At 39.2% G+C, this 21,346-nt stretch overlaps 2 protein-coding genes across 4 annotated transcripts in view; both read left to right on the top strand.

The window, feature by feature from the left end:
• Nucleotides 1-1,397: 1,397 nt before the first annotated feature.
• Nucleotides 1,398-2,799, top strand: LOC148755160 (uncharacterized). The gene is made up of 2 exons (XM_088791996.1): nt 1,398-1,829; nt 1,939-2,799. The coding sequence occupies exons 1-2, from the start codon at nt 1,398-1,400 to the stop codon at nt 2,797-2,799; spliced, it is 1,293 nt and encodes a 430-aa protein (XP_088648122.1).
• The window catches only part of ATRNL1 (attractin like 1), a 565,586-nt gene continuing 546,687 nt past the window's right edge, over nt 2,448-21,346 (top strand). Inside the window, exon 1 of one of the 3 annotated variants that reach the window (XM_019725236.3) lies at nt 2,448-3,146. In XM_019725236.3, the coding sequence (XP_019580795.3) occupies nt 2,857-3,146 (290 nt within the window). In that variant the 5' untranslated portion in view covers nt 2,448-2,856. Of the gene's footprint in view, nt 3,147-5,667; nt 5,687-21,346 lie in introns of those variants that run through there. The other 2 variants (XM_074338995.2, XM_088791845.1) reach the window with 2 other exon arrangements.

Genomic DNA, 21,346 nt, shown 5'->3' with positions numbered 1-21,346 from the left:
AGGGGTAGAAATCACGTTTTATTCATCTTTGTTTTTTCTCTTGCTCAAATTCGTAACAGCTAATAAGTAAGAGTTGACTAAAAAAATTTCAAAGAAAAATAGGATGTACGGCAAGTGGAAATCCTGTGATTCTAACAAGAATAATTTTATATAAATGTAATGTAGTCAGCTTGATTCTTAAGGCAATGTTGATACGAGGCCTATGGGGTTGTATGTTCTTCAGGGCAATATGAAGTACTGAGCTGATTATAGTGGTTACAGGATTTAAAGAGATGTATTTTAATGGGCAAATCCTTAGCTGGAATATAGGCTACAGTCAGTATGTGGCTGAGTAGTGATCTCTCTTGTTAAAGGGGCTCCAGTGTACCGCTTGAATTACCTTCACACCTAGTGGTGGTTTCGAGAGCTTGGGCACTTGCCACATGTCTGAAAGCAACTTTACATTAGCTGTGAGAAAGATGTGGCTGACTTTACACTTTGACTGGCATGAGGAGAAGAATGGAGAAGGCAGCAGAGATTGTTCATGTATGGCTAATACCAGAAAGAGTTCCAGATTTTATAGTCATGGAAATTAAAAGGTGTGTCTAGAACAACATCCTCCATTCTATTGTTTTTTGCAGAATGCTTTCCTCCACTTTGTCCCCTATCCCAAGTAGACTCTAAGGAGCATCCTGCTATAGAAAATATGTGATAGGAAGACGGGGCCTGTCCTAATTTTTAAGGATGACATTTCTGGTATTGGTAATATGGGAGAATTGTGATTTGTTATGTGAATAAAATAATCATTTTCCTTTTTATTTTTTACTTTCCAAGGAGCCACCTCTTTCTGGACCTTTGTTTTCCTCAAGTTACTGCTGAGGTATTTGCAAACCAAGCCAACACTTAATTTTTATTCACCAAAGTACAACAAAGCATCTGCTAATTGAAACAGCCTGGTAAACAGTGGAAAAAGCGCAGAAGTCCGAGGACTTGTGTTTAAAACTTGGTTCACTGCTTACTCCTAACTTGCCATTGACAAATCTTTTAAACCTTGCTGAGTTGCTGCATCCTCACCTGCAAAATGGGGTTAATGGAGGATTTCATCTGCAGAGTGGGGATCATAGAGATTAAAAGAGATGATGTGGTTGCATTATGCCCAAAATAAACATGAGTTGAATCTTAACAATAATATTATGACTCTGTGGTTACAACGAAAACTTTTCTCCTTTTGCTGTCAGAAATGCCTTTGGTAGATTGCAAATTCTTTTTCATACTGCCTGCTCTTCTTTGGTGGGGATCCAGTAACCTTGCTGAAACTCGAGTATACATGGCTGCAATTTGTGTTCTGCTTCCATTCTCAAGGGTTCGAATAGCCTGTTTAAAGAAGGCATAAAAGTACAAAGCAAATATTTCAGCAAATGCCATCAAATCTTGGAAAGTCATCTAAAGGAGGAAAGATTGATGCTTTGGAAGGAAAGCGGCTCTTTTTGGGCATCTTTTCTGCTCTTCTGAAAAAAGCCCCGATGTTGCAATATTTTTCAAGGCAGAATACTGTCCCAGATGGAGGAGGAAACACTGACAAGCAAAAAAGGAGATACCTGGGGTTCCGAGGCAGCATAGGCAAGGGGTGGCGCGCCGGGGGTTCTGAACCTCTGAGCTCTTTGTTGGGGAAGGGGGTGTCATTATATCGGTGGAAGAAATGGCTCCCCCTCGGAGCGGTCCCTCGGCGAAGGCGGCTAGCGACCCTCGCAGTCCGTAACCCCCGCCCCTCCCAATTCTTGCGGACCCCAAAACGTGGTCGGACTGCGGTGCCTTTAAGACTTTTGCCTGCTGCACATGCTCAGCTCTTTGTGTGTTGTTGGAGTTTTTCTCTTTTAAGAAAAAAAAGAAATAGGCAGGAGGATGGGGCGGAGGAAGGGGAAGCGCCAGGAAAAAAGCGCTGCACTTTTGCAGCTGTAGACGGCGGACGCGAAGGGTTTCTTTTTGCTGAAGCTGCGAAGCCGGGCGCGAGCTGATCTTTCGTTTGTGGGGCTCAGGCGGCGCGTGGTGCGAGTGGGTCCGGGTTCCCCCGCGCGCCGTGGGAAGGGCACCGCGGGCACGCGGGCCACACCTGGGGGCCCACTCACCCCTCGGTTCCGGGGCCCGGCCGGGTGGGCGCACGCGGGGGAGTCCCTGGTTCTAGTCAGGACGGGGCGAGACCACGGCGCTGGGCCTGTGGGGAGATCGTGGGCAGGCGCGAGGCGGGGGATCGTGGGCAGGCGCGAGTCCAACGCCCCGCGGGCTTCAGCCGCAGCCCGGGTGACTGGCCAGCGGCACGGGAGAGAAAATGGCTGCTGGGGGGCCGCCAGCCGCAGGCCGGGCGCTGCGTGGCTGACCCCAGCTCCCCGAATTCCCCCTCCCGTGTTGGGCGCGCCCACCTCGGGGCTCCAGCTGGCCCCCGCCCTCCCCGCGCGGGGCTGGGAGCCGAGGCAGTTGGCGCGAGCCGCGGGCGAGGCGGGGCCGCGCGCGGGGTCCCCTCCTCTTCCCGCAGGTCCCCTCCCGCAAGTCCCCTCCAGAGCGCCCCGCGCAGCCTGCGCCGCCCGCTCCCCGCCCCCAGCCCGGCCCGGGACGCCGCGGCGGTGGGCTCGGCCCGCTGAGGACAAGGTCAGGAGACGGAGAGGCGATGCTCGCGTGCGACTGGAGGGAGCCTGGTGGAGGCGAACGCGGTTGGGATCTGTCCCTCCTGACCCGGGAGCTGGACTGGGGCAGCCGCCGGTGAAGAGGAGCAGAAGCAGCGGCGGCGGCGGGGGCACGGTTTTCTCCCGCCGGATTTCCCCTTAGGAGCATCCCTGTCCGCGCCCGCAAGCACAGCCCAGGCGGGCAGGGGCGCTGGGCAAGATGGAGCCGGGGGGCCCGGCCCACACTGGCCCCCAGCAGCCGCCCGCCCCGGGGCTCTGTAGGGCTCGGCCGGCGGGCGGCGGCGGGGGCGCCTCCTCCTGGCTGCTGGATGGGAACAACTGGCTCCTCTGCTATGGCTTCCTCTACCTGGCGCTCTACGCGCAGGTGTCCCAGTCCAAGCCGTGCGAGAGGACCGGCTCCTGTTTCTCCGGCCGCTGTATCAACTCCACCTGCTTCTGCGACCCGGGCTGGGTGGGGGACCAGTGCCAACACTGCCAGGGCAGGTTCAAGTAAGTGCCTTCGCCCGATCCCGAACCTCAGCCCTGCCTCACACCCTTCGCGGTCTCACCCCTGCGGCGCGCTGCCCCCTCCAGCCCCGCAGCCTCCGGGACCCCCGGCCCGCGCGGAGCCCGTGAACGCGAAGCCTTTCCTGATGATCAACATTTTCACACTCAGTTACGGTGCCAAACACCATTTTGTTAGGACACTATTTTTTAATCAAAAATTATGCAAGTAACTCATGAAGTCCTTGCACATTGTGAAACATTCCAACAGTACAGAAGTGTAAAGGTTAAAAGTTAGGATCCTCCAGTCCTGTCTCCGCTCCATCCTATTCCTCTCTTTAGAGGTAACCACTGCTAACATTTGAGTTTATTTAGTAATAATGATTATAAGTAGTTGATGATGGGCTTACGATGTGCCAAACACTGTTCTAAGCGCATTCCGTGGATTATCGCCTTTGTTTCTTACAACAACTTCATGATAATAGAATTATTATAATGGATTTACAGAGTAAAATCGAGGCAATTAATTTGAGTAATTTGCCCAAAATTATACAATAGGGCCGATTCTTGATTACAAATCAGCCAGCTTAACTCGACATTGTTTACTTTCAGCCAATATACTATGTTGAATTTGCTAGGACAGTCTTGAATTGAGACATTAAAGAGTGACTTTGCGTTAGATGAAAGGATGAAATCCCCAGACTTTTTAATGTGGTGAAGAGAATGGATTTCCCTAACTGGTTATTTCACTGTCGGCTGTTGTGTGGGAGCATCACTTTGGTTTTGCTGAAGCTCCAGGCCCTAAGCAGTTTGCTTTCCAACCGTAAAGATGCTGTCTCCCTATTTATTGGTTGACGTTTATTGCATTCTTGCCTGGTATGAAAAGAAACAGGTGAATGTAGGGAGCAGCAAATGAGATAGGTGAGGCCATTAGGGTAGCTACCTGACAACTTGCAGGTAAGTCATTAAGTCAACCTTTTAGTCTCCTAGATACTTAACATGAAGTTTTCTGGCTGGTTTGTGGCTCTGAAATTACACTATGTGGATTACTGATATTGTCAGCATGATAGCAACATCTAAGTGAAATGTCTCTTAGGCGCTAAGGCAAAGGCAGGAATATGGTTCACCTTATTAATGTATTATAGGAAAATTTCCTTAGAGTTCTAAACACAGCATTTTTTTTGACTTTTGCCGATTAAAACAATGCTCCTTAAAACTCATTGTAAAAATGTATTTTTTTAAATGGCACTTTTTAATTTTAGGTAGCTCCTACTTAATCAATTTACATCAGGTATTTGGAAGTGAAAACTCAAAATGAAATTTTATGGAATTCATTTGTAGCCGTAGGTTAAAAATGTTTCCTAGCTTTACACTTTCAGAAATTAGTATAGTATTATAGTTTTTTTAAAATACATTTTTTAATTTGGGAGAAGTGCTAATTAAAAGTTTCAAAAAGTGTTTCAAGACCAGGAACTGTGCAGGAGATTATTGAATTTTGCAGGAGAGATTTTTGAACATATAAATTAGCAGCAACAATGGAAAAAAGCCACATCCATTTTTTACACCTTTTTATACATAAATAGGAAGATTGCCTGATTCATGTGTAATTTAGGGATATTGGCCTTTGCTTGGGTGGATTTGCTCCATTTGTCTAAGGACAAAAAATTGCTACAGTCCTGAGAAGCTCCTGTCTACATTTTATGGCAGTGGAACTTGTTAATCAGCTAAATCAGCAGCCTGTGACCTCACTAGTAGATGGCCCAGTTAGGGAAGATCACAGATCAAGTTAAAACTACCTTAAATAACATACATGGTTTTCATAAACATAATACATTAATAAGAGGAATAACTTTTTAAATATAGATATAGTTAAATATCAATAAGCCCTGAACTAACATTAAACGTTCATCATCTCCTTGGAAGCTTATTTCCTATGATTTATTGTATTCTGTTGGTAAGTAGAATACATTTCATATCTCTGTGGAATGCAAGCTATTAATTAGAATAAATATAACTGGTACAACTCTGTGTTTTGTTATGTATACTCTTAGGGGCAAAGAAAACGTGGTATTTAATGTTAAAGTGAAGAATCAATTTAGAAGAAAAGAATTCTTCCTGGTAAAGTACATGATAGCTAAGAAAGATTTATTTGAGAATAATGGCTTGAAGTAATAACACAGTGGGAAAGACTTTAACTGGAAATTCTCACTTCATTAATTATCTTGAAAATCTTTTACTAAACTGGAGGATAGCAACCTAACAAACAGACATCAAAAATGATCAATCTTGGTAAGCAGGTGTCAAAATTAATTGGCTGGTTCCATGGTAACTTAGCTTTTTTTCTACCATAGGGATTTCACTAGGGAATAAGAGTGTTCCTCAAATGCTTCTTTAGAATGGAAGATTGATGATTGGGAGTAGAAATGCAGAAGCAAATGTGATATCGAAAGTGGTACTTCAGTTCTCTTAGCATTGATTCCAGTCTCCTGTCTGTTTCCATCTGAAGAGCATAAAACATTCAGAATTATAAGCCGTTTCTGACATAGGTAAAACAAGGTGAACACTGATCTTCAACTAAAGCTAGACTGAAAGATTTAGGACTGAGAATCAGAAAGGGCAGTGACAATTTGAAATGTAATAATCAGGATGTGATATATGCTAATTCAAATAGTATTTACTTGAGTAGCTTAGTGTAACAGGCTAGAAAACGTTTTGCTATAAAATGTTTGAATAAATGACATTCTCTTTTAGAAGCTAGTTTTTTAGTTATTTTGCAGAGTAGTTGAGATTTGTATTTAAATAAATTTATAGTTTGTGTTCAGACTTGTATATTTTCTTGATAATGTGAATTAGGAACCTATGACTTCTTTAGGTAAAGAACCTAAATTAACGCTCTGAGATTGGAAAATACTATATTGTGAGTAATTTGTAAATGTAAATTTATTATTAAAACACATTTGTTGAACATTTTCCTAAAATCATCTTTTAAATCTTATTGTATGTTCAATGTATATAGATTTTTTTTAACCTCTTAGCTATAGATACTGAATCTCACACATTTATAATGGAACTGTTCTATTTCTAGTGACAGCTAAGTGAGGATATATCAGGAATGAGGTTGTATTGTAAACAAAAAGGGGCAGGGTTAAATGTGTAAATATTTTTCCTAAGCTACTATTAAAAAAAAATGTGCGTGTATATACATACACACACACATATCTGTCATCCTTTTTTATTATTAGTAGTGGGGAAACTCTCAGTAACTATAAAGTTAAGTTGAATGTTCCCTCTCCTCAGGTTGTCCTTTTTTCAAACTAAGATTGTAATAGGCAATATATATCCATGGGTTCTTTTTATATTATTAAAACATATAATCACACAATAGAAATTTAAAATAAATTAAGTCACTCTAAGATCCTAAATTGATAAAGTTACTTGTAGTAGCATGGTTTTCAAGACCATGTACTTGAATGATTTGGTTCCTTTAACGGATTAGACTCACCCTCCTGTTTTTCTGCAGTGGTCTTTTAAAGTTCCTTGAAAGTGTCACATTCCTTTTGGCCTCAGGGTGTTTCACACATGCTGTTACAGGTCTCTAAACCCTCTTTCCTATCTGGTCTTTGCTTGGCTGATTACCAAATACCCTTCAAATCTTTGCTTATGCTAGTATCTTTAAGAAGGCTTTTCTGCCTCCTCAGACCACATTACCCCTTATTATGTACTCTTATAGCACTAGTTTTCCTTTTTTAGTACTTTCAAAATGAATTATTTAATTGCAATTGTAATTTTTTCTTCAAATTATTTTCAAGAGCTTTATTGAGATATAATTGATATGCAACAAACTGTACAATTTTAAAAAGTTTTGACATGTATGCACCCTGAGACTAGTATCACCACAATCGAGATTATAAAAATAGCCATCACACCCAAAAGTTCCACGTGACCCTTGTTACCAAGGGCCCTTTCTCTCCTTCCTGCTGCTTCTCCCTGTTCCCAGGCAACTACTGAGCTGCTTTCTGTCACTATAGATTTGTTGGCATTTTCTAGAATTTTATATAAGTGGACTCATGTATTATGTACTCCTTTTTGTCTGCCTTCTTTCACATGGCATATTTATTTTGAGATTCATTAATGGTGTATCAGAAGTTTATTCTTTTTAATTCTTGAGTAGTATTCCAATGTACGGATGCACCACAATTTGTTTATTATTCACCTGGTGATAGGTATTTGGGGTGTTTCCAATTTTTCGCTATTCTGTATGAAGCTGCTGTGAACTTTTATGGAGAAGTCTTTGTATGGACATATGCTTTCATTTCTCTTGGGTAAATAGCAGAGTGGAATGCTGGATCATATGGTAGATACATGTTGCACTTTTTAACAAACTGACAACCTGTTTTCCAAAGTAGTTGTATCATTTACATTCCCACCAGCAAAGCATGTTCTAGTTTATTCACATTCTCACCGGTACTAGGTATGGTCAGTCTTTTAAATTTTAGTGGTTCTAATAGGTGTGTAGTGGTATCTCATTGTGGTTTTAATTTGCATTTCCCAAATGACTGATGAGGTTGAGCATCCTGTCATGTGCTTACCTGCCATCTGTAGATCTTTGGTGAGGTATCTGTTCAAATCTTTGGCACATTTTTTACCCTGTTTATTTTTTCTTATTGATTTTTATGAGTACTTTACCTATTCTGGATACTATTTCTTTATCAGGTATAACATTTGGAAATATTTTCTTCCAGGCTGGGACTTGTATTTCATTATCTTAATAGTGTTTTCCAAGAACAGAAGTTGTAAATTTGGTGAATTCCTGTTTATCATTTTCCTGTTATGGATTGTGCTTTTAGTGTTATATCTAAGAAAACTTTCCCTAAACCAAAGATTTTCTTTGACTTCTTTTTCCTAGAAGTTTTTGTAGTTTTAGAGTGTACATTTAGGTTTATAGTCCATTTTGAATTAATTTCTACCTATAATGAGAGGTATGCATCTCAATTCATTGTTTTTGCATGTCGATATTAAATTGTTGCTGGACTATTTGTTGAAAAGACTATTCTTTCTCTGCTAAAGTGGTTTTGTACCCTTGTTGAAACTAGTTGTTCACATATTTGTGTGTCTATTTCTGGACTCTTCTGTTTCATTGATCTCTTTGTCTATTTGTATGTCAAGACAAAAATATCTTGATTATTGTAGCTTTGTAAGTCTTGAATTCAAGGAGTGTAATTTTGTTCTTTTTCAATTATTTTGTTCTTTTTCAATTACTTTGGCTACTCTGTGTCCTTTGCATTTTCATATGAATTTCGGAATCAGCTTGTTAATTTCTACAAAAAAGCCTGCTGGGGTTTTATTTGGGATTGTGTTTAATCTGTAGATCAATCTGGGGCACAGTTGACACCTCATCAATATTGCGTTTTCTGAGCATGGTATATCTATTTAGGTCTCCTTTAAACTCTCAATAGTACTTTAAATATTTCAGTGAACAGGTTTTACAACTTTTTTTGTCAGATTTTTCCCTAAGTATTTCGTATTTTTTGATGCTGTTGTAAATAAGTGTTTTTTAGTTTCAGTGTCTATTTTTTGCTATTATATGGAAATACAACTGATTTTTGTGTATTAATCTTGTATCCTTTAATATTGGTGAACTCACTTACCAGTTGTAGTAGATTTTTGTAGATTCCTTATGATTTTTTTATATAGATGTTTGTGTTGTCTGTAAATTAAGATCTCTTTACTCCTTTTTTTTTTTTTTTTTTTTTTTTTTGCAATCTGGATGCCTTTCATTTCTTTTTCTTGCCTTATTTCACTAGCTAGAAACTCCTTTACAATGATGCACACAGGTGGTGAGAGTGGTCAGCTGCATCTTGTTCCTTATTTAGGGGGAATATATTTAATCTGTAACCTTTAAGCATGTTATCTGTAAATTTTTTGTAAATCCGTTTTATCACATTGAGGAAGTTCTCTTTTATTCCTAGTTTGCTGGGAGTTTTATTAGAGATGGATATTGCATGTGTTAAATACTTTTTCTGCACCTGTTTTTTCTGTATCATTTTTCTTTTAAAATGTATTGATGTGATGTATTACATTGCTTGATTTTTTAATGTTAAACCAACCTTACATTCCTGAGATGAACCTCATCTGATATATTTTTCTTTTTATACATTATTTGGATTTAATTTATTAAAATATTAAAATTTTGTTTAGAATTTTTATATATATGGTCATGAAAGATACTGGTCTGTACTTTTCTTGTAATAACTTTGTCCAGTTTTGGTGTCAGAGTAAAGCTAGCCTCATAGAATGAGCTGGTACCTTCTTGTTCAGTTTGCTGGAAGAGTTTGTGTGGAATTGGCATTATTTCTTTATTACATGTTTGGTAGAATTCACCAGTGAATCCCTCAAGGCCTGGAGTTTTCTTTAACTTCAAATTCAATTTATTTAATAAAAATTCAATTTATTTAATATATACGTATAACTACAAGTTTATTTAATATGTGTAGAACCATAGACTAGAATCTGTTAACATTTATTGGCCAGAATATTGTCCATCTTGATAAATATCCTTGTACATGTGAAAAGAACATGTGTTATGCTGTTGATGTGTGGAGTGTTCTATAAATTTCAATTAGGTCAAGTTGGTTGATAGTTTGTTCAGGTTTTCTAATACCTTTCTGATTTTCTGTCTGCTTCTGTCAGTTATTGAGAGAGGGGTATTGAAAGCTTCAATTATAACTTTGTATTTGTCTACTTCTTTCTGTATTCTTATGTGTTTTTGCTTCATGTATTTTGAAGCTGTTATTAGATGCATTAATTTTTATATTGTATCCTCCTGAAAACTGATCCCTTTTCATTATGAAATGACCACTAGTTGAAAAGACTATACTTTTTTCATTGATATCTTTGCATCTTTGTTGAAAATCAATTAGATATTTCAATCTCTATATGTTTCTCTACTCTCTTCTACTCTATTGATCCATATGTCTATCCTTTTGGAAATCTGTCTCTTTTTTGACTAATGTATCTTTATAGTAAGTCTTGAAATTAGATAGTGAGATTCTTCTAACTCTAATTTTGTTTTGAAGATTCATTTGGTTATTCTAGTTCATGTGCTTTTCCACATAAATTTTCGATTCAGTCTGTCAATTTCTAAAAAAAATAATTCTTTTGGGATTTTGACTGAAGTTGTGTTGACTCAAGAGATCATTTTGGGAAGAATTGACATCTAGACAATATTGAGTTTTCGGGTCTATCAACATGATATATTTCTTCTTTTATTTAGGTTTTCATTGATTTCTTGCATCAGTGTTTTGTAGTTATCAGATTCAGATCCCACATATATTCTGTTAGATTTTATGCCTAAATAGTTTATATTCTTTGATGCTATTGTAATTGATAGTGTTTATTTCAGTTTCCATTTGCTCATCTTCATTATGTGGAAATAAAATTGATTTATGTATATTGACCTTGTATCCTGCAGTGTTGCTAAACCCACTTAGTTTCAGTTTAGCTTTTTTTGTAGATTCCTTGGGATCTTTACATAGACAATCATGTTGTCCATGAAGAGACCGTTTTATTTCTTCCTTTCCAATATATGCCCTTTATTTTTCTTTTGGCTCTGTTGTACTGGCTATGATCGTTAGCCTAATGTTGAATAAGAAAATAAGAATGAATATCCTTGCCTTGTTCCCAGTACTAGGTAGAAAACATTCAGTCTTTAAATATTAAGCATCATGCCAGTTGCAGGCTTTTTTGTAAATGCCCTTTATTAGGTTAAGGAAGTCCCCTATTATTCCTAATTTTGAGAGTTTATCATGTGTGCATGTTGGATTTTAACACATTTTTTTTCTGTATCTATTGAGATAGTGATTTGGTTTTTTCCTTTAGTTTGTTGATATTGGTGAATTAAATTGACTGATTTTCAAATATTTAATCAGCCTTACATTCCTGGGATAAATTCTACTTTGTCACAATACATTATACTTTTTGTATATTGGTAGATTTGATTTCTTAATGTTTTGTTGAGGATTTTTACTTCTATATTCATGAGAGATACTGCTCTTAATTTTCTTTTCTTGTAATATCTTTGGTTAACTTATAAAATGTTAGGAAGTGCTCTTCCCTCTTCTGTTTTCTGGAATAATTTATGTAGAATTGATATTACTTTTTTCTTAAATGTTTGGTAAAATCCATCAGTAATGCCATCTGAACCTGGAATTTTCTTTGTGGGAAGGCTTGCAACTATGAATTCAATTTCTGTAATAGATATACAGATATTCATTTTATCTATTTTTTGAGTGAGTTTTGGTAGATTTTGTCTTGTAGAGAATTGGTCCATTTCATCTAAGCTTTCAAATTTATGGGCATAAAATTATTGTAATGTTTCCTTATTATCCTTATAAAGTCTGTGGAGTCATTAGTGATATTTCCTCTTCCATTTCTGATATTGGTAGTTTCTGTTTTCTTTCTTTTTTCTTGGTTCATCTGGCTAGACATTTATTAATGTTATTGTCCTTTTCAAAGAATATATGTTTGGTTTCCTTGATTCCTGCTGTTTATTCTTCTGTTGTTGTTTTCAGTTGCATTGATTGCTGCTTCCTTTGGTTTTAATTTGCTTTTCTTAATCTAGTTTCTTAAGATGAAAAGTTTAGATCGTTAATTTGAGATGATTCTTCCGTTCTCTAGTTAGGAAAATGAGGGGTTCTGAGTATGCTGTTATTTGCTTAGTGCAAGGCAGAGATGGTGTACCCCACAGTCTCTGCAGCTGCTGCACCCCAAGTGAAGAAGGGCAGGGGTGCTACCTCTTTGCTGATATGATACTTGCTTAGTAACAGCCAGGGATGGTTGAAGGGACTACCTGCACATTCTTCCCCAGTGGGCACAGGGAGATACTTATTATTTTTATAGGTAAAATATAAGCATTTAGAAAATAGAAGCACTGTGTAAATTAGAAACTTCCAAGTCGATTCTCTATGTCTCATAGAAAAATAGAAAATGTAAGAGCATTTGCCGTGTTTTGATGTATTAAGTTTAATCCAGGCTTCATTTGTACTTTTTTGACAATATAATTATGCTGATAGTGAATCTTTCTAGAAAATAAAGTTTATTATTCTATTTCATGTAAGAAAATGTTAATACCATTAAAGCTAGCATTTCAAAACTTAAATTATGAGTTGAGAGGAGAAGTAGTATAATGTGGTGGAAAAAGCTTTTACACACGCACACACACACACACACACACACTACCTTTTTTATTGCTGATGAAAATCTTGTGAAGTAGATATTGTTTTTCTCATTTTATAGTAGGAGTAAGAGAATGAAAGACCTTTAGCAATTATTTATGGAAAGTATGATTGCTACTAAGTGACAAATGAGTTGCTAAAACCTCTCTGTCTGGCCCTTTTTCTATACCAAGCCACCTTTTATTTCACTCTTCAGTAAGAAGTTTCTCCTTTATTATAAACTCAAAAATCTTATGATTTTCAGATAGCATAGGAGTAACTTAATGAGTTTTGGTACCAAACTGATAGAAATAGGTTTGAGATCTGTTTCTGCCAGTGCACCATGAACATTACATGGATTTGTTTGCTGCTTTACTGAACACGTGATATGTTCTATCTCATATTTTAAAAGCAATCTTGTGAAATAAGTTCCATTGTTATAACTATTTTATACACAAGAAAACTGAGGCTGAGGGAGGTTGAGTAACATACCTATTAAGTGAGCAAGCTGACATTCTTGTAGCTCTTCTAAAGTTTTGCTTTTTACTTTCATTTTCTCAGTCATGTTTTTTTCATTCGTCAGTGAAGAGAGAATGTTCTAGAGTTCTTACTTGTCCTTTACAAAGTTAGTATGAATGGGTGCATTTTACAGGACACAAAGATACCAAAAGAGAAGTCTGAGCTTATCTATCAAACAATTCTGTGTGATGTAGCAATATTTTATTTTTTTCCAAGCTTGTTGATTATATGAATACATAGTATAATGGGAGTTTTTAATGTCAGGTGCCTGGATGGACTGGGAGTGCTTGGTGCATCCCCAAATTTGTATATAAAAATGATGCAGATGAATTTTCCCAGGTAGGAGGGTATATAGCTTTTACACGATTCTCAGCACTGATCTCAGATCTCAAAATGGTAAGAATCACTGTATTATAGGCATGAAACCCAAATAATGGTCACTATGTATGTATAGTTTTAAAAAATATGGGCTCAGGGGGACTGTCAGAGGGGGATGCGGAATGCACTGTGAAGGAAACAAGAAGAAATGCAGCTCAGCACAGTGTGTAAAATAATGTATCGATGTGCAGAGAGGAAGGCATGAAGGCCAGTGAATGTAATCCAGAAGTCCTCGCCATCCATTTTGTTTAAAAGGAATCAGTAAACTGTTAAGTAATCTCTTAATTAAAAACACTGTTTTTAAAAAAAGACTGCCATGTACGGATGGCTTACAAAGGCAGTCCTGCATCAAGACCTTCCCTGAGCGGCTGTTCCTTGTAGCCTGGCTATGCCGGTGCTAAAACCGTATTCTTTGATAAACAGGCTTTATTGTTTCAGAGATGCTGTAATATTAAAACTATTGAATTTTCTCATTTTTATAATGTCTTAATCAAATTTTGTATTCATAGCCAGGATAGAGGGCAGCACTTGGATTGATTTAATTTTAGTTCTGTTTAAAGTTTGTGCTTTAAAGTTTGTGCAGGTTTTCCTGCATTTAGTCGTGGTCACTCCTGTTCTAAGCAGCCCATTTGGTCAGGGGCTCCAGATTGGGCAATTTCTGGTAGGTGAGAGGTTGGCAAGGCATATGGGCATGTGGCAGGTGTCTAAGACAGAGATTGGTAAATGTTTTCTGTAAAGGACCAGAGAGTATTTTAGGCTTTGCAGGCCAGGTGGTCTGTTCTCAGCTCTGTTCTTGTAGCACATTAGCACTCTTAGGCAGATGTAAGCTAATGGGTGTAGCTATGTTCCAGGAAAACTTCACTTGCACAGACAGGGTACAGGCCAGTCATTTATGGGGCCCTGGTCTCGATGAACATGTCAATATGGCTCTCAAGTCAAGAACAGGGTTGCCACAAAGTTTTAAAAGTAAGTTAATTGTTTGAAACTTAGAAAGCCTTATAGAAACAACAGTAGAAATAGTAGTTAATGGGAGAAGCCCATTTTACCTTTTAGGTAGCTGAACTATATGCCACCTAATTTCTGAAGATCGCTACCTGGTGGAAGTGTGAGGGTGTTAGGAGTAAGAAGGTAAGAAAAGATTGAAAACTGGGTGTTTGTGATCAGGGTGTACGACTTCCGAATTTTAGGAGAGGAGCAGTTCCAGACAGTGAAGGTGTACAGAGCCTGTGCTGGGAGTGCTTTGCTCAAGTGGCGTGGAGGTGAAGGTTGTCAGTTGAAGGAGAGGTCCAGCGACTACAAAGGGAGAATTGCTTTTGTTGTGGATGTGGCAGGGGTTTTGCCCCCTGCTCCTGTCTCTTGGTGGTGAGAAAGAATTTTCCATCCCTTTTATCTTGGTGTGTGTCAGCCCCCCAAGTTTCTAATAGAGGAAATGACAACTTTGCAGTAAATGGAGGCAGGTAGGGGCTTTGGGGTAGAAATGGGGATGAAGGTTGAGAAGGAATTGAGGGGCTGTGGTGAATAGAGATTTTTTTTAAGTGTGTGTCATTGTGCCCCTGGAGTTGAAGAGGACGGGGACAGAGTGAGTGGTTCCATGTACTCCTGTTGTGCAGCCTGGGTGGGGAAGCGTAACAGTTTCTTCACGTCACCTCTTCTAGGTGGAAGATAGGGCTATAGGAGTAGCCCTATCTACTCCTTCTACATACACCTTCCAGAGTTTGTTTCTTCGGAGGGGGGAAGATACATTTTAAACCAAAAATAAGGAGTTGAGAAACATAGGACAGGAGTGGGTCCGTTGGAGAAAGGGTGGTGGTAGAGAAATAGGGGGGTTTTGGGAAAGAAACCCCAGTGGCAGCAGAGAGAAGAAGCAGTTTCCTCCTATGCAGTTTGGGAGGCGTATGTATTCCCTACTGGGGAGGTGGATTATATTGTAGGTGATATTTGTAGAGCAGGACTGCCTGCTCATACATTTCCTGATAAAATGAGTTATGTCTGCATGACTGTGTATTCAGGTGCTTTTTGCATATGTTATGCTGCTATTCTTGGGTCATAGAAGAAGTAGAAACAGAAGTAGCTGTGTACGGTCATGGAGCAAATCAGAATTTTAAAAACCATCAAGTCCCTGAGGCTCTAATCTGTTGTCACACAGTCTTAATTTGTATCTGATAATTTGTATCGTTAGGTTTAGCCCTGATTTTGGAAGTTTTTATGATTTAAATTAGCAATATTTTGATTTCAAGAGTTTCTTGCAACTGTAAGTTAGAAACTTAGGGAGAAGGATTTCTTAATGGACCTCACTGACGGATCTCTGCCAGGCTTAGATCCAGAGGAAACTTTTATACAGGATTCCCTCTGGGATTACGTTGCTTTTTGAAGGAATGGAAATAAGAGTGACTTTGAGGTTGTGAAATAAAATTTCTAAGTCTATACTCATGTTCTCTATTTGTTGAGACATCATTTTCCTGATTTGCTTGAGCTCTTTAGTGTATTTAAAATAGTTGATACAGTCTGTCTAGCAAATCCAATGTCTATGTTTCCTCAGGGACAGTTTCTGTTAACTTCAATGAATGGACCATACTTCTTAGTTTCTTTGCATTCTTTATAATTTTTTGTTGGAGACTGGACATTTGATTATTTCAATGTGATAATTCTAAAAATCAGATTCTTCCCCCGCCTCTGGGTTCATTTCTATTGCTTATGCAGGTTATAGTTGTGTATTTGTTAAGTGACTTTTCTAAACTATTTTTGTAATGACTGTATTCTTTGTTGTGTGTGGGGTCTCTAAAGTCTTTGTTCCTTCAGCTTGTGGTCACGTAGTGTTTCAACATGGATTTTCTGGAATGCCTCGAACCAAGAGAAAATAAAAAACCCTCCCAGTCTTTGCAGATTGACTCTGTTTGGCAATCCTTCAGTGCCTCGCTATGTTGTTTAGGACCTTGCCTTAGCCTTGACTTCCTTCTTTCTCTGGGTCCAAAAATTTGCCAGAGGTGAAAGTGTAGAGTCTTCTCAGGTCTTTTCTGAGCGTGTAGTCTGCCCTGGGCATGCAGATGGCTTCCCACGTTTCCCAGGCTCATGCACTAGATCGCTTTGCAATGTTCTAATTCTTCAAAGAATTCATTCTGCAGATTTTCCTCCCTGGTTCTTGGTGTATCTATTGTTTGTATCTACTCTAAATTTTTGCCTCAGGCTGCAGGGGTTTTCATACTTGCCTTTCGTTGTTTTTGAGGAATATATTCTGTCTAGCTGCTTTTTCTCCCTGAAGGGGTTTCATGTTAGGAGTGGGATGATTTTCATACTGTATCAGCAAATGATTTTGTGAATTTAATCCAAAGAAATTAGGGAAATTTCAGTTGCTCAAGGGATGAGCACAATTACATTTATGGATTCTCTATTTGAACTAATCTGAAGAACTGCTAAATTCATCTTCTCCATTCTTATAACCACTGTCCTGTGGATTACCCTGTACGGTCTTACCTTTAGACGTTCCTTATTGATCCACTGAGTGACTTGCAGTTCCCTAAAATACCATGCTATGTAATGATCATCCAAGCCTTTATATAGACTTCTTCAGGAAGACTGCTGTATGTTATTCTTTTTTTATATAACACACACACACACACACACACACACACACACACACACCAGATTAAATTTGATAATATTTTGTTTAGGGTTTTTATATGAGGGATATTTGTAATTTCCATTTTTTCTTGTATTGGTTTTGTCAAGTTAGTTGTACTTTTAAAGTAGTTTTTGCATTTCATTTAAAATGTCAGTTTCATTGATAGGAAGTTGTTCTTAATCATTCTGTATCAACAGGAATGGTGTCCCTCTTTTCCTTTTTGATAATGGTAGTTAATACTTTTTTCTTGCTGGTTTTGCTAGGGGTTTATTAATTTTATTAGTTTTTAGAAAGTCAATTTTTAATTGTGTTAACATTCTTTGTTATATGACTGTTCTCTATTTCAGAGATTTCTGTTCTTTATCATTCCCTCTCTTATACTTTCTTGTGACTTAATTACTGTTATTTTTCTAGCTTCATGAGTTGTAATCTTGGATAATTGATTGTCAACTTTCTAATATACACATTTAGAACTATACATTTCTCTCTGAACACTGGTTTAGCTTTGTCTCATAAATTTTGATATGTTGTGGTTTTGGTATTCAATTAAAAATGTTTTCTAATAGCCCTTGTCACTTAGAAGCCTTGCTTAATTTTCAAACATTTGAAGATCTTTTAATTTATCTTTTTTGTGTGTTCACTGTATATGAGGCTGTCACTGATTGTATGGCTTTTGGATGCAAGATTACTGCAGCCAGTTTCGATTGATTGATGGTATTTATTTAATTCAATTCTGCTGTTGTTGCTATCATTTAAGAACAAGCATTCATTTAAAGAGGGTGGGAATTTATTTTTCTCACTGTCAACCCTGGCTTCTGACAGACTTTTGCAGGCCCATAGTGTTCAAAAAAATCTGGGGGAGTCAGGGTCCTTAGGGCATCCACCCAGATGACACCCTCCTAGGTGTCTGGGTTTCACTTTCTTTTAGGAGCACCATCTGTAGCACCAAAGTCTTGGCAGGCTGTGAATTAAACTTTTTATGTAATTCTGCTCCTCTCATAGTCCGGTCCTGGGCATGTTTTTCAGCTTGATTTACCCTCTGGCTTTAGGAGTAGTCTCTTTCATTGTTACAGAGCCCGTGGCTTTTACACTGTATCTAAATTTAGTGGTTGGCTAATTGAGTCTTATCAGATGTTGATGAAAGTTGTTCATGGGGAAGTGTCTCACTATAGGCATACTGCTGCGGTTTTCTTTCTTTAGCATATCAATGGCTTTCAATAGCAGTCAACGCATTTCACACTCCTTATAATTGCCCTTGCTACTGTGTTCCTCAAGTATTAGAGATACTGCATAAGCCTGTTGCTTTAGTCAGTGCATCACCTTCCGCTGGTATCCCATCTCAGTTCCCCACGAGTGGAAGTCTTCGTCTTGTGATGCTATGGCAAGCCATGGCGGATTACCACTCTGTCTGCCATGCTCAGTGTGGCTGCTCTTGCCATCTGGTTAGTGAGGAGCCAACCCCAGAATCCCATCCTGAAGTCCTAGTTCCTGGTACTAATTGTTGGTTTGGTCACCCTCCCCTCCACCACCCTGAAGCAGGACCTGAGACAAGAACTGAGCACATGGACCTTACTGGGATCCTCTCCCTGTCTTGGGAGATGCAGGGGCACTGACAGAAGTGATACAGAGAAGAGAGGGAGCCAATATGAGGTGTGTTGTCAAGTCAGCTACCACAGTGGGTGACTGGAGTTGAATTCCACAGGGAAATGCTGGGGGGGAATGTACTTCTGTCTTATCCCAGCAAAGAGCTAAGGAAGCTTGGGATATTTACTCTCTAACCCAAATCATGCGTTGGCTAAGGGCTGCCCCTGGGAGGGTGTGGAATCACAGGCACTCTCTGCCTGCTACATGCACAGGAAGGGGGGTTCCGGCAGCCAGAGGGGAGTCCTTTGCAAAGATGCAGGTGCTGGCCTGAGGAATCAGGCTGGAGCGTATGGAAATAGGTAAGGGGGTTTGAGGGGATAGGGGTGTAGTTCTAACACTGCCGGCCACCACAGAAGTATGTCTATTTTCAACTATGCAAGATAATGTCAAATTACTCTCTTAAGTTGTAATGATTTAGTCCTATGAGAATTCTTTTTCTCCACATCCTTGCTAATACTTTATCAGTCAGTCTTTAAAATTTTGGCCATTTTGTTGGGTGCATAGTGGTATGTTGTTGTGATTTTATTTTGCATGTCCTTGATTATTATAATTGATTGGTTTGGGTCCAATCAGGAAAGAGAAGCACACAATAATTTTAATGGGAAGAGTTTAACGTAAAGAATTATTGAGTGTAACAAAGACTGGAGTAATGGGAAATTGGCTCTGAAGTAAAGAGGACTCTGCAAAACAGCAATAGTCATGTAAGGAGCAAGCACTACTCCCCTTCTGGCTGAGATGCAGCCCTTAAATCCCAGCCCTCGCCTCCTGGCCTGAGATCCAGGCCTTGTTGGGAGGGCCGGGATGTGGCAGAAAAGTTGCTGTAATGCTGTGCTGATGGGACTTGCTTGACATCTGCCCTTTGGAAGTTGCCATGGTTACCTTATAGGATGCTGGGGAAAGCTATTCCTGTGGCAGTGTTTCACTGGAGGCGCTCTGATGCGAAATTGCCTGAGGGGAAGTGTGGGGCGAAGCTGTGAGTGGCCGGGTGTGGATGTCTGGTACTGTAGGAGCCTAGTGCTGGCGAAGCCAACAAGCTGCAGGAGCTTGTTGAGTAAGTTTGTTGGAACCAGGAAGCGAAGCTTTTCTCCTGCAGTCTTCTCCAGTGCTGACAAAGCATGCCGGCTTACCATCAGGCATCTGGCAGAGACAATATTTAAAGGGCCCAGACCTACAGAGTAAGCCAATAGTGGGAATTCTGCGGTGAGAGGCAGTGGATCACGGGCACAGTCTGCCCTTTGATTACTTAGCTTCTGTGTGCTCCCTTCTAAACATATAGGAGCTCCCCAACAACCAAACCACACTATATTTCTACCTGAGAAGATACGCTTATTCCAGGTGAAGAAGTTCTCACACTTTGTCCCGAATGAAGAGAAACACAGTTCCAAGAGTCATGTGCCTGTCAGTGGTTATGTTAATTAATCTTCATATTTAGTTATGGTCACACAGACTATTCCATTATCTGAAGTCTAAATGTTAACTTACAACAACTTGCATATAAAGTAAAAACGTGAAGGGGAAGATATACCTGTAACAAGCAAATAGAAACTATGAAAAGCTGTTATGTTCCTTGTTTCTATAATTTGTTACAAGACTGTAATAGATGTCTACACCCCTTTCTGTAGTTCCCTGCCCTCATCTAGAAGCTCAGTTCCTTCGAGTTTACCCTGGTCAAGAAACCCAAACCCAGCGGGCTGAATCCTCGGTCATCCTGCTGTAGTTTGGATATTTTTATGGACTTCTCTTCTGGATCTCACATCCTGTTGTGTCCATTCAATTCTTAATTTTGATTAGGGCAGTTTTCAGTATTAGAGTTTTCATTTTTTTGTTTTTCAAAATGCTCTGTTACTTTTAAAAATTTTCAATTAACCACCAAAATGTAAAATCTTGTCTTTTTGCGCTCAGTAAAGCCTATTTGTTTTATAGGACACATCTGGTAATCTCCATAATTGGAATATCTTCAGGTCTCTTCCTGTTGTCTGTTGGTTCTTATTTTGTTGTCTGGTGTCTTCGTATGCCTAATTATTTTTGATCATGCTAGGCATTTTACTTGAATATTGGTAGAAATGATTTGAGATCTAGGATAATGTTATCTTCCTTTAGAGAGTATTTTTGTATCTCCTGTTAGGAGCCTTCACATGCTGGCAGTTCTGGTATCACCTTAAGCCAGATGGAAATCGTGGGATTTCCTGCCACCTGGATGACTCATAGCTAGGCTGCAGCCCACATCAGGGCTGGTTTACTTCTGCTGTAGCCTTAACCTAATTGCGAGTCATTGTCTCCCAATTCAAAGTGCCAGGTTGTGTATTGGAGCCCCTACCTTTTGTGAGTCATTGCCTCCACCTTGTGTCCCCCTCGCTCCCTGAGACCGCCAAAAGCTCTCTCAGCCTTTTGGCAGTGTCCTCTAAAGACAAATCTCGCCAGAGCAAAAGTAGTTCTGAATGTCTGGCTCCTCTTAAAGGATGTTGGAGCTTGGGTCTTGGCTTGGTAGATCTTACCATTTTGTTACTTATAGACTGCTTTTAAGATTTTAAAATTGTTCCTTAGCTTTTTAAGTTATGTTCAGTGGGAGGCTTGTCTGAATTACTTCATCTGGTATTATTGGACGTGAAAAATCAGGATAAGTTATTTAACCTGCTATTTAAACGGTGCTGCTGTTTTCTCATCTGTAATATAATATATTAATAACTACTTACTATCTCATAAGGTTTTTGAGATTTATAAAAGCTGTAATCACGTTATGTGCTTATAGTAGTACCTGATACCTAGAAAATGCTCAATTTATTATCTCATTAATGTGAGAACTTTGGAATTTGTCTGTCGTTCTTCAAAAACTT

The sequence above is a fragment of the Rhinolophus sinicus genome, chromosome 15, assembly GCF_057876585.1.
Source record: "Rhinolophus sinicus isolate RSI-liver-muscle chromosome 15, RSI-T2T, whole genome shotgun sequence".
In the NCBI taxonomy this organism is placed as follows: domain Eukaryota; kingdom Metazoa; phylum Chordata; class Mammalia; order Chiroptera; family Rhinolophidae; genus Rhinolophus; species Rhinolophus sinicus.
The sequence above is the reverse complement of the archived record's forward strand: the minus strand, read 5'-3'. Positions and strand labels throughout refer to the sequence as shown.